Raw genomic sequence first — 13431 nt, 5'->3', positions numbered from 1 at the left:
ACAATTGTGTAACTTTCTGCACTCCCTGTCTCACTCTCATGTTTCGTCTGTCTGTCTCTCCATGTTTTCCTCTTCAGGTTACAACACAGTGGTGCGGATCCCAGCCGGAGCCACCAACATTGATATCAAACAGGTCAGCTACTCTGGAAAGCCAGAGGACGACAACTACCTCGGTGAGTGTGCTGTGTGTTTTACAGCAACACTGTATTAAATTACAGGTTTTCTTGGGACAATCAATCCAAAATGGAAGCAGTCCAACCTAATAAGATGTATACATTACAGCCCTTCAGTCCTCATCTCATAGGTCAATGCCATTATCCCCTAACATGACCATAAACCACCCAGAGTTGGTGACCCAGAGCTGTAGAGGCAGGCTTTTAGTGAAGGAGGGTGAGGAGACGTGGGCCAAACTGTTGTCAAACTGTTTTTATAAAGGAAAGGAAATGTCATTTGTACTGAGTGTATGTGGAGGAAACGTGGAGGGGCGTTGGTCCATCTGGTCATGGCAAAGAGGGGTTGGTTGGGAAAGCAAATGGAGTGTCAGCCCCTGAGAAAGATAAATGAGGCAGCAATAGGTGCTAATTAGAGGCATGTGGAGCCCAGGCTGCATGAAAGTGGATATAGGGGTATAGGGTTAGATGGACCCACCGGGCTCAGATGTGTGTGTGTGTGTGTGTGTGGGGGGGGGGGGTTTCTGTGTGTGTGTGTATGTGCTTGCACATGAGAGAGAGATAGACAGGGTGGGGAAAAAAACAGAGAAAAGGAGTTTTGCCTATGTTGTAAGGGCGGGCGCCCATTTTCAGATGGTTCAAGTCAGGTTCAAGATGTTTTAAGTCAGATTGTCAGAAAACACATCTGGCAGGGTCTCGCTGCCATGCTGCTGTGAAAAGCTCGACTCCTGCTGTTGCTGAGCGCCACAACCACACACTGAGCGAGTGGTGGTGTCTGTATTAAACGTGGTTGGTATTTGCAACGCCCTGTCAATGTTGTAACTCCGGCTGATGCAGTATGTAGAATTTTTTTTTTTTGAGAAGATCATTGCGGTCATGACAAAAAAAGGAGACTGTGCCTTTGATGTTGTGGCTCAAATCTCTGCTGTTGGACTTGGACACTTTAGACACTTTGGACACCTTTAAAAAGCAGATCTGTGTAGATTTTCGTTTGCTAAGTTTTATTTATTTACTTTCAATCTTTATATTATTTGTTACTCCTGCATTGTGCCTTTATTTAATGTCTTTCTTATGTATTTTATCATGAAGCCCTTTGTAAAGTCTGCTATAGAAAGCTGCTCTGGATAAACTGTACAATACCTACTAACAGTGCTGTGGTGCAAAACATCTGTCATACTACGCAAGTATCCGAACAGAGCCAAGTTCTTCCTAACTAGACCTTTATCAGGGAAAGTTTTAACATGATGTGGAGCATTTGCTATGGCCTCTGCAGTCACTGATCTCAACTTAAGTAACGCCTATGAAAGGTTTTGAAGTGATGTAATAGGCAGTGCTCTTCAGCGCCATCATCACTGCACCAAATGAGGGAAGATCTTACAGAAAAAGCGCTCATCACGCCAGCTGAGTCAGAGACCTGGAGAATCAGTGCTGCCAAGCTTAGAGAGAAGCTGCTCTGGAAGCAGATGGTGGCTCAACACCTTTTTAAAGACACTTTATGTTGGTTTCTCCTTTTATTTTTGACCCATCTGTATCAAGACGTGCAGGTATTTAGTAGAGCTTGTGCACTGGAGAACAAACTTAATCCTGTAATGTGCCATCATGTCATTTTAAGCCATTTTTTCCACTGTTCAAGCATTAAAGGAGCTCTGTATGATATTCAGAGCATTAATATAGCAAACATTTGTTTGCAAAGTAATGGTAGAGTAATGGTGTCCTGAGCAGAGAAGTCATGCTACCTGTGCATGCGTTGTAATCTAAGCTTCTCGGTTCTTTGTTGTGGGAGACTGTCTGGCCGCAGGTGCGTGTAAGTCTTATATGTGTATCCCACTGGCTAGATCATCACCGCCACTTTGCACTCTGCTTATATGACAAGTACCGCTGATATCGGCACAGCCCCCTCCTCCTGTTAACACCATCAGCTCTGTCGACACTGTTGCCATTGTTAGCACTGCTCATACAGTTAGCACCGTTAGCTGCTCAGCCGGTGTTTAGCATATGCTCTGAATATTGTATAGCATTCCTTTAAGGTGTACATTTCTCTGGAAAATATGCCTAAAATGTGTTTAGGTGCACTCTGGGTGTGTGGCTGTGTATCTGCACATTTTCCAAAGTATTGTTTTTTTCCAGTTTTGCAAACTGTCAATGATGACAACCAGAGTCTGTAGATCGTTGTCAAAACCCCACAGACCCCACAGTCATCTCTGGGCTAAAGATGACTTGCTGGCTTCCAACAACGTACAGACCTCACTGTAAACAAAGTTGCGTCTACAGACTTAATCACATACATTGTTGCGACATGCACTCTGAGATTGTAATTAACTGCATGTTTTCTTAAATCATAGTGTTCGGGGTAGAGAGAGAGGTGGTCAGCGTTCATTTTGGGTTCATGTGCTAGTTTACCAAATGCTAGTGTCTATCCATGTGTTCCTGTGTGTAATTTGTGCGTGTATGTTTATGTACTTGTTTATATTTGCAGTCAGCGGAGATCCTTTGTTTGCATTGCAATGTCAGTCATTAGGAAGAGTCACGCAGCCTAACTCTCTCTCGTCTCTCTCCGAATAACTGTAATTTAGTGCCACCAGTGTTTCAACATACCTTCCCTGCAACAATGTCTTTGCAGAACAATAGGTTGGCAACTGAAAGACTGTTTACTTAACATATTGCCTGAAATGATGAATGCCACAGCTCGTAAACATTCCCTAAAACCTCAAGTCTGCAAGAGCCAAACTCATTTAATAAAACCAAACATTTCACTTAAGCAATTCTTTCACGTTTGGACTTCAGTGTTGTTTACGGTTTGTGTCTGTTTGTTGTTCCAGCATTATCCGACAGCCAGTCCAACTCCCTCTTAAATGGGAACTTTGTAGTGGCCATGTTTAAAAGGGAAATCACCTTCAAGGGAACCATCATCGACTACAGCGGCTCGGACACAAAAGTGGAGCGCATCAACTGCACTGACCGCATCGAGGAGGAGCTCATTCTGCAGGTATCAGGAGGAGACTTTCTCCTCTTTGGTCTTAATTACCTCCGCCAAGGAGGTTATGTTTTTACTGTTCTGTAGTCTTCTGTTTTGCATCCTTTAGTCTTGATCTCTTCAGAAGTTTGCTGTCTTCTTATCTACCGACATACTGAGCTCGATCTAAAAGGGTGATATCTCTGTGTGGACGAAGTAAGAAAAGCACTATGAAATCTTTTGACCTTGCTTTTCCCACCATTGTTTCCCCAGGTCTTGTGTGTGGGAAACCTCTACAACCCAGATGTCCGTTACTCCTTCAACATACCCATCGAGGAACACAGGGAGCAGTTTGTGTGGGATCCCTCAGGTTCCTGGCTCGAGTGCAACCGCATCTGTCAGGGTAAGACCTCAGCTCGGCTTCCAAATCTCCACACATGAAGAATCCGATCATTTTTCTTTTTGCTTCAGCGAATCTTGAAAATCTTTTCAATTATACTTTTAGGCCTAAAGTTATTTCACAAACTGCAATATTTCAGTCTTGTTAGAGCCTTGCGGTCTGACACGCAAATTTCACAGCTACTTTTGATGTGAACTCTAAAAAGCTACCAGCAGAAATGTGTTAAAAAGTGTGAGATTATTATGAATCATAATGTGTCTTACAGCTCTTACTGCATGAAATCGTATTACATGGATGTGGATCTGAGTGTCAGGGCACATTAGGATTAGCATTTCTCTTGCATCACTTACACTCACCTCTGGATTTAAAAACATACTCACTCATCCCTTCTTTCCATAAATCCCCCTCCTGGCAACCCCAATGTGACCCCGGCCAATCACATCGCCCAACACCTTCCCCTTCGTCTGCCCCTTAACCCAAATAATCCCCTCAAATTTCCCCTTTAGAAGCAAGTTAGTCAGGCTCCCAGTGGGTCAGAGGGCACAGTGGGATCCAGTAAAGAGATGTAATTGTAGGGTCTGAGACCAACATGGACCCCTGAGGCTGTATGATGAAGGACTGGATGTCAGAAAGCTGGTCAGACTTGTTAAAGGTGAAGAAATGTGATATTTTGGCAAGCGAACTGTCTGCCAGATGTTATCTGATGTGAACCCTGCTTTTCCCCCCATGTGTCTACGTACATGTGTGTGTGTGCAGGTGAGCGGAGACGAAAGGCAGTGTGTGTGCGTAAGAGCGATCACCTCGAGGTATCAGACCAGCGCTGTGAACATTTACCTCGTCCTGTTGCTGTTGCTGAGCCCTGCAACACTGACTGTGAAGTCAGGTGGGGATTATTGCACAAAGACGCACACATACACCCAAAAAACAAATTCCTGCACAGTGTACACAGCTTAACTTTTTTTTATTTTTTTCCCGCTCCTTTCACACAGGTGGCATGTCGCTGGAAAGAGCGAATGTTCTGCTAAATGCGGACCAGGCTACCGCAGCCTGGATGTTCAGTGTATGAAGTACAGCCTGATGAAGAGACAGAGTGAGAGGATGGAGGCCAGCGCCTGTGGAGACTCCGCTAAACCTCAGACCAGAGAGCCCTGCCATGGGGACTGTCTGCTCAAGAGCTGGCAGTACAGCGCCTGGTCACAGGTACAATCCAACTGTATTACAACTGTAATATATATATTTACTGGCCAAACAGACTGAGTATTTATTTATTCCATATTTCTAATGTCTAATAATGTATATATGCATTCATTTTTTTTCAGTGCATATATGATAGGGCAGAGACAATATACTAATCTCTTGATTCGATACGATCATGATACATGGGTGCCATTTTGATATGTACTGTATATGTTCAGTATTGTCAATTAATGCTATTTTTGCTTTCGTTATTAACACTAGACAGTAGGAGAAAGTTAAATCATGCACTTCTAGAGACTGTATATCACGAGATATATTTCCTAAAAGAGTGCACATCACGTCAGTCAGTCTTTCTGACTTCTATCTCAGCAGCATCACATACCTCATAGAAAAGAGGTAAATAAACTGTTTTTATGGTTTTATTTTTAACTATTTTACTCCAGTAGACCCTTTGCGACCTTCCTCTGTGAAAGGTGCTATATAAACTTAAATGTATGTCAGCCTACATGTACAGTAAACTGAATCAAACACCCCCTGTAGTGTTTCCCATACATTGATTTATTTGTGGTGGCTGCCACAATATTGACAGCCACTTAATAATTTTCTTTATTTTATTTTTTTTCAAGTATTTGAAATATATAAGATCTTATTCCATTGTAGAGCTGTGTGCAGTGCATGGATTCGCTTAGCCCCTCGCCCAGCTCTCTCTGTTTGTGTTATCACACCACAAATGAGAAAAGTATGGGCAAGCTAGTGAGAAGGAGCTTTGGAGACGGACTTAGTAGCAGCTGTACTAAGTCGAATTCAGCTGGTGCAAACCCCAGCACCAGGGTTCAGAGCAGGCTGGGTCTAATCTGGTAACGGCAGCAACAGGCAGTTTGCTGATCAGGCGGGGATTCGTGATGCTATTCGAGCAGGGCCATCTGCCATTTTCTACCTCCTCGCTTTGGACGTATTTTTCTTGAATCGAGATTACCACAATGAAAGTGACAGCTTCTTTCTACCTCCGATTCAGGGATAAAAAATTGATTTCAAAAAAGATACTTAAGTGAATTGATTTGTTTTTCCCACCCCTAATATACAATATGTGTTGCTCATCATTTTTGGACAGAGACCAGTCAATATGAAGACTGTTTTTGATTTTATTTATTGTAAAAATCATTTCAATATGCATCACTGGATTGGAATGTGTGATTAAATTAGCTGAACATGTTGACTGTATTCTTGCAAACAGTGCTCTAAGACCTGTGGACGCGGGAGCCGCAGCAGAGAGTCTTACTGTATGAACAACCTGGGTAGACGGCTGGTGGACCGGGACTGCAACGAATACCAGAGGGTGGTCACTGAAGGCTGCAACGAGCAGCCGTGTCCGAAGTGGACTGTTAGCGAGTGGAGTGAGGTGGGAACCTTTATTATATTATAAATACACCTTTATTAATCTCTAGAGGCGGACTGCAAAGGACAAATCTAATATCTTTTACACACCTACAGCGAAAAAGGCAGCCTTCAGCACAGCTCAGCACTACTCGGGTTTAACAGTAAGGTCAGGGGAGTAAATTATAATACAGGGGATGCACCAGATTGCCATAAAATAAAATGCAATTACTAGATTACCAGCCACATCCAGTGCGGCCCGACATAGCAGCCCTGCATGTGTGTTCCTCCTCCAGTGGCAGAAATTAGCATAGAAATGTGTGCTGTCAACTATTTTGTATCGAGAAAATGAATGAAATTTTGAACGTCCACACACATTCTGTCATATTAATTACTCCTTCTCCTCCTTTTCCACCATCATCCCCCACCCTACCACACCCACCTTCCCCACCCAGTGCCTGGTGACTTGTGGGAAGGGGATGAGGCACAGACAAGTGTCCTGCAGCATGGGAGCCGGGGAGGAAAAGCTGAGCGAGCACTTCTGCGACCCATCCAGCAAACCTCCTGCTGTAGGGAGCTGCGAGCTGCCCGAGTGTGCGTCCTGGCAGGTTGGCGTCTGGGGAGCGGTGAGTCCTGCAGAAACACACACACACAGATGAGACATAGACACACAGGGGCGAGGTGACTTGATGCGGTGTTTGACCGAGGAAATGGGTTTCACGTGTGGCTTGCTGTCTAGGTGTTTGACTCGTATCTGTTACTCTGTGTGTGCACATGTGTGTGTGTGTGTGTGTGTGTGTGTCGTCACAGAGAAAGAATGTGGTGTGTAGCGGCGTTGGTGTGTATTTCAAGTTATGTGTGTGTGAGTGCAACCCGATATACCGGCAAGTTACGGAGGAGTGTGCTCTGACTCCAGCTGCCATTTCCTCCATGGTGCTTTCACTTTGCCCTCATATCCTGTCAGACTAAACCTGACCCAGGGTGCGCAAACACACACACACACATACACACACACACACACACACACTTACATTCAGATTTCTAAGTTTCCAAGTGTTTCTGTGTAGGTTTAGGCCTGTTAATGGTAAAGCACAAATTGAATGAAACATGTATGAATGGACGTCTTTGGCCATTCATAGTCTGGTTTATACATTTGGATCTAATGCCCTCCCACACGTGTTTGTATGAAGTCAGATAGTGGTATTTACAGAGCTGGAATATATCGGCTCGTTAATGCCTGTGTAATCATAATTTGCTGCTTAAATAAACCGATCCTGTGGCACTTCCTCTGCTCTAACGTTGTACCTGACCACGATCGGATCACCTCGTATGTAAGGTAAGAATTGGGTAAAGGGTCGAGTTTAGACTGTGGGTGTGTATGTGGACGCATGTGTCCATATGTGTGTGTGTGTATGCATGCATGTCAGAGTCTTACCCAGGCTCTGCTGAGTCGTGACTGAGGTCCCGTATAAGATATCAACCTTGACATACTTCGATAGAGTTTGAGATAGCTTTGCGGTTGACCGGGCTTCTCCTTTCCTGTGTTTATGTGTGTGTATGATTGTGTGTGATTTTGTCTTTCAGTGTGCGGTGACCTGTGGCCACGGCTACCAGATGAGAGCTGTTAGGTGCGTGTCGGGGAACTATGGTGACACGGTAGACGACAGAGAGTGCAATGCTGCGGCAAGGCCCAGAGACAGCCAGGTAAAAAACAACATTCAATTCAAGGTTCACCCGTATTTGTCTCAGAGTCTTATTTGCTCGTAGGGTAAATAAGATGCAAGTCATAAAAGATTAACAGGATTAATGCTGCACACAAGATTGAATTCAGATGTCAAATGCATCATCTGAGGTCAGGACACAAACAAGACATGAGGCTCATTATGTTTAGTTTTCGGGAAAATTCACCGCCCTGATGTTAAAGAATATATTCACTCTTGAGTTAATGTTTCAAATAAGACTTAAAGTTGCAGTGTACAATAAAATGCACCCTTATGGACACTTCAAAATGTGCTTCTGCCAACTTAAAAGAACTACTGAGTGAAGGCTGCCTGGGTTATTTTAACCTTTAAATCAATCAGACAAGGTAGTATCACTGCTAAGCCAACTTAAAGCAGCACTGAGTGATTTTTTTGGCCACTCTGAGGGCAGTTGTTAACACAGGGTAAACACAACATTGGCCTGTTATCACTTCAGCCATTTTCTATTCAAACATCCAGCCGACACAGAGCAACAGTAGCATTTATTTTGAGTCATGTCTCTGACCACAACTACAAATGAATGCTAATATAACGGCTGTCAGTTAAATATTCATTTTCAGTTTGGCTCTGTTTTTGACCTCCAGTAACTCCTGAGGGAAATATGCAGCACAGAAGCTGCACCCCCACAAAGTACTCAGCTGTCCTCACTAGCTAGTTGCAGACTTTGTCGGTCTGTTCTGTTAGCATACAACACTTTTTCAGCAAAAACAACTGCTGGCTGCAACAGGTGAGAGCCGAAGGACTGAACCAAACAGTTAAAGGAGAAGTCCGGTATTTTGCACTTTGAGCCCCATTTCTGGGTTGTTTATGATGAAATAGAGCGGCTAAGACCAAAATAGTGACGATTGCTCATTTTCTGAGAATTTGGCTTTCCCCTGCCTGGCTTAACACTGCTGCCTATGGCCATGTGTATATCTGTCCTAGAACCACCCTAAACGTTCATTTTCAAAGCCATGAAACTCACCGAGTGGTCAGTGGTGTTCGTTGATGTTCTGACATAAACATCGTAGCAAACTGTGGTTTCCGTGATGATTTATTTGACAATTTGTGTAATCCATTCGTTTTCTATAGAAGCCTCATTGTCTGTTGGTGGTAATCCGCCACCGCAAATGGAGAGGGGGTTGTTTACAACAAGGTTGTAGTCATTGTAGTCTTTTAGCTCAGCGAAAGTGCCGGCTCGACAGTGCTGTGTGCGCTCCTGGAGGAAGAACGAGAACGAACGATAAAGTTTTGTAATAAGTTTAAACAACTGCACAATGGATTACTCGCTTGTAAACAACCTTCGCAGTACGATGCCTTTGAACACAACACAACCTTCTTCTGCTTCTCTGTTCCTGCCGGTTGGCGACACCCACGTAAAGGAGCATTATCGCCATCAAGTGGGCTGGAGTGTATAACGCTTCAGGGTCAAACGAACGATCAAGCGGAAGTTTACACACAGGTGAAAAAAAAATAGTTCCACAATCGAGATGAGTAGCGAAAACACGGATGGAAACTACAGCTTGCTACGATTTTTATGTCAGAACATCAACGAACACCACTGACCACCCGGTGAGTTTCATGGCTTTGAAAATGAACGTTTAGGGTGGTTTTAGGACAGGTTCACACATGGCCATAGGCAGCAGTGTTAAGCCAGGCAGGGGAAAGCCAAATTCTCCGAAAATGAGCAATCGTCACTATTTTGGCCTCAACCACTCTATTTCATCATAAACAAGCCAGAAATGGGGCTCAAAGTGCAAAATACTGGACTTCTCCTTTAAGTTGTGTCAAGTCAAGTCAACTTTATTTATGTAGCACTTTAAACACAGAGTTGATCCAAAGAGCTCTTACACACACAGAGAGAAAAGCAAAAACTAAAGAAAGGAGAGAAACACAAACAATTGAGTGATAATAGCAGTAAAATAATAACAGTAATTATCGTATATCGTTACTGTTATTTTTGCACCTATAGCAACAACTGTATCCTTATTGTTTTTGTACTGTCGCCACATTGTGACAGTAACAGCAACAGTCACGTTATACAAAATTAACACTCTGTAGACTAACATCAGAATCTTACATTGTATTCTGTAGCTAACAGGCAGCCAGTGTAGGGAGGCAAGAATGGGGATAATGTGCTTTAGTTTAAGTTGTGGGCTGGAAAACCAAAACAATGAGATGTTGAAATGCTTGGAGCTTAGCACAGTAATTCTCAGTGGGTTCATCACTATGAGCTACCTCTTCCACATTTCACAGTCATTTCATCCATTGTTAATATAATAATTCAAGCTTGGACGATGAGGAAGACGAGCAGAGCCAACTTAGTGCCTCTTAAACTCCCATTATGTTGGAGCAATGACTTAAACTAGACACGCAGGATTTAAAATCAAGCATGATTCAGCAAACTAGTGCATTCCTTTGTTTGGTGTGTAAGCTAAACAGAGCTCATGTCAATCATCTGTTGATTGGTTAAAAGCAGATCCAATTACATGTGGAGTATCCTTGATCTTCACTCTTTGATGATGCTCCTAAATTAGGCACATGACCTTCACTGCAAACTTCAAAAGTTGTGACCTAGGCTACATACACACTAATACGTTTTCATTTTAAAACTCTTAACTATTGCTACCTTACTCTGGCATTTTTGAACCCCTAAAACGGAGACCTTTGAAAACACTGCTGACCCCATATTAGTTTAAAAACTTCCGGGGCTGCGTTTTAGTCTGGAAGGGCGGAAACAGAGACATTTGGAAACGATGACAGACATTCACGTTTGCTTACGTAGCCAAAACATTATAGCTAGGCCTCTTGTGATTTCATCCTTTATGTGTGGTTAGCGTACTACTTTCCCATTGCTGCTGCTTCCTCTGTCTGTGGATGTTGCTTCCTGCCGGTACTGCTCTTAAATGTCGCCTTAGTTTGTACTTTCTGCCATCCCTGTAGTATTGGCTGTATGCAACAAACTGCAGAGTAGACAGTCTGCTTCCTGTTTACACCAGTATGTGCATGCCTAGTGTATGTGAATGGCCATGTGTTATGTGTTTTTAGTTGTGTTAAATGGATGAAAATTGATTCTGAAAAGGTGCACTAACACTCATGTATGGAGATCATTAAAACCCTACTAGTGTAAATGTGGCCCTCGTTAACACCAGCAGCTTCTTTAAATGTGGGCCTGTTCTGCTTTGCTTTGACCCAAAGTCCAAATCACTGTCAAGGTGGACACAGACCATAAGGCTGCACCACACTTGTACCTGAGTGGTTTAAGGGTATTGCATAAGACACTGATGGAGGCAGAGTGTTGAACTGATGACCTTTCAGTCTCCAGATAAGTGATCCGTCTCAGCTGTTGGAATTGAGGTCACAATGATATAGACAGACATCCTATAAGCTGGGTCTACAAGCTTTGGGAAGTAGAACTAAACAACACAAGTCAAGTTTTTTTTTTTACAGCTGGAGACATCTTAACCTGGATTTTTGGATCGAAGGGAGTCTTTGAAATGCCTTTAGAAAATATTTTGGCATGTTTACTCTCACAGCTTCAGTGTAGTGAGTTATAACTCTCAGTAATTACTAATTTTACTGCATATGCATGTTTGTTTTTGCAGGACTGTGAGATGCCAGCATGTGCCTGGGCCTCTCCGGTGCAAAGCACACCTCGTCCTGACAACTCCGCTCAGCTCCTGACTCAGTGGAGATACGGCTCCTGGACTGCGGTAAGGAAACAAATTGGGTTTATTGGGTCTATTGGAGCACATTACAGTCTGTGGGTTTACTTTAGTCAGTCCAAAGAATATACAAAAGTGATGCAGTTGTTGTTGAATGGTAAACAAAGTGTGTAGCTCGAGGGAAATGATCTGCTGGGCTCTGGAATCAGACTTACCTCTGTCTTTGACAAAGAATGAAAAATGAGAATACTGATGAAATAGTTTATATACGTGTGTGTGTGTGTGTGTGTGTGTGTGTTTAACTGAAGAAAACCACACTCCAGTAAGGACGGGTCTCCTGCATGTGTGTTTGCAAATATTAGGTTGACATATTAAACTTTATTGTATACCCCAACATTCCTTCATATAGTACATAATGTACAGGACCATGATCCTCTTTGGCATTGTCTCTTTTACCCCCTGCTGCATCTACACACTCACACACATATACGGACACACACACAGGCTCCACTGTCTGAGCTGAGAGGCCCCTCTGTCTCCCTGATAGTTTGCATTGTTACTCGTCGCAAATGAAAACCAGATTTCATCTAAACACGAGTCTACGGTTTCTAAGATTGAACCCCGTCTGTCAATCTGAAAGTCGGTGTGAGCTCACATGTCAAAGAGGCCAGCGCCAGTGTGGTCTTACAGACACACACACGTAATACACACACACCACGTGTGCACGCACACATGCATACATTCCCCCCCGGGCAGCGGAACTGCCATCCTCTTCAGAGAGTCATTGATATGAGAGGGATATTAACATGCCTGTTTGAGCTGGAGCCATTTGATTGCATTAGGTATTCATCCCCTCAGAAATGTTTACTGCGATGTCCTGCTGAGATGGCACGGGTACAGATATAAAGTGTAAGCAGGTGAAAGTTGATCAGGGAGTCGTTTGAGGACACCAGCAACTGTAGAGAAAAAACATAAATGCCTTTATTTGTGACAGCAGGTAAAAAAATCCACAAAAATGTTGCCTTATCTGTTACAGTCTGAGAAATGACTGTTATTTCTCACAAGGTGAGCACATGACAGGAAGTATTACTCAACTGCAAAACATCCATCTCTATAAACAAGCAAAGTATTTCATACTGTAGAGCAGTGGTTCCCAACTGGTGGGTTGTGGTCCAAAAGTGGGTTGCACGTCCATTCTGAATGGTCCGCAAGTGACTCGCAAACATGTCAAGTTTGTAAAAATCACACTTTATTTTGACGCACAGTGAATTTCTGGCACAGAGTTTTTATTTTGAAGTAACGTTTTCTGCTGTAGAATGAGTGAGAGAACGGACAGGTACTTGACAGAGACAGCAAACTAGCTTGATGACTTAGCCAAACCCAAGTATGATGCTGATTATATTAAACTGTGGGTGGCACGGTAGTGCAGTGGTTAGTATTGTCGCCTCACAGCAGGGTGGGGGGTTGAAACTCTAGGATGGGGAAGCCCTTCTGTGCAGAGTTTGCATGTTCTCCCTGTGTCAGCGTGGGTTTTCTTCAGGTACTCCGGCTTCCTCCCACAGTCCAAAGACATGCAGGTTAACTGGTGACTCTAAATTGTCCGTAGGTGTGAATGTGAGTGTGAATGGTTGTCTGTCTCTATGTGTCAGCCCTGTGATAGTCTGGTGACCTGTCCAGGGTGTACCCTGCCTCTCGCCTAGTGTCAGCTGGGATAGGCTCCGGCCCCCAGCAACCCCTAACAGGATAAGCAGTTACTGAAAATGAATGAATGAATGATATTAAACTGTGTACTCAGGGCCTCGTGGCCGGACCAGTTGGAAACCACTGATCGAGAGTAACTTGCTAGCATATTGAAGGCAGACATCTCCACAGCAGATATCTGCAACACTCTGCAACTCACACCAAAACAATCTGGATTGCTAAACAGCACTAC

At 43.6% G+C, this 13431-nt stretch overlaps 1 protein-coding gene across 2 annotated transcripts in view; it reads left to right on the top strand.

Annotated features, from left to right (window-relative positions):
• LOC126407643 (A disintegrin and metalloproteinase with thrombospondin motifs 20) overlaps positions 1 to 13431 on the top strand; it is a 109746-nt gene that overhangs the window by 57818 nt on the left and 38497 nt on the right. For both annotated transcript variants that reach the window (XM_050072720.1, XM_050072722.1), the window contains 9 exons: positions 78 to 173; positions 2990 to 3156; positions 3397 to 3526; positions 4280 to 4406; positions 4513 to 4723; positions 5955 to 6119; positions 6550 to 6720; positions 7679 to 7798; positions 11439 to 11546. In XM_050072720.1, coding sequence (XP_049928677.1) covers positions 78 to 173; positions 2990 to 3156; positions 3397 to 3526; positions 4280 to 4406; positions 4513 to 4723; positions 5955 to 6119; positions 6550 to 6720; positions 7679 to 7798; positions 11439 to 11546 — 1295 coding nt within the window. The remainder of the gene's footprint in view (positions 1 to 77; positions 174 to 2989; positions 3157 to 3396; positions 3527 to 4279; positions 4407 to 4512; positions 4724 to 5954; positions 6120 to 6549; positions 6721 to 7678; positions 7799 to 11438; positions 11547 to 13431) is intronic.

This window comes from Epinephelus moara, chromosome 20, assembly GCF_006386435.1.
Source record: "Epinephelus moara isolate mb chromosome 20, YSFRI_EMoa_1.0, whole genome shotgun sequence".
Classification (NCBI taxonomy): domain Eukaryota; kingdom Metazoa; phylum Chordata; class Actinopteri; order Perciformes; family Serranidae; genus Epinephelus; species Epinephelus moara.
Note: the sequence above shows the minus strand (reverse complement) of the source record. Positions and strands in the feature narration are given on the sequence as shown.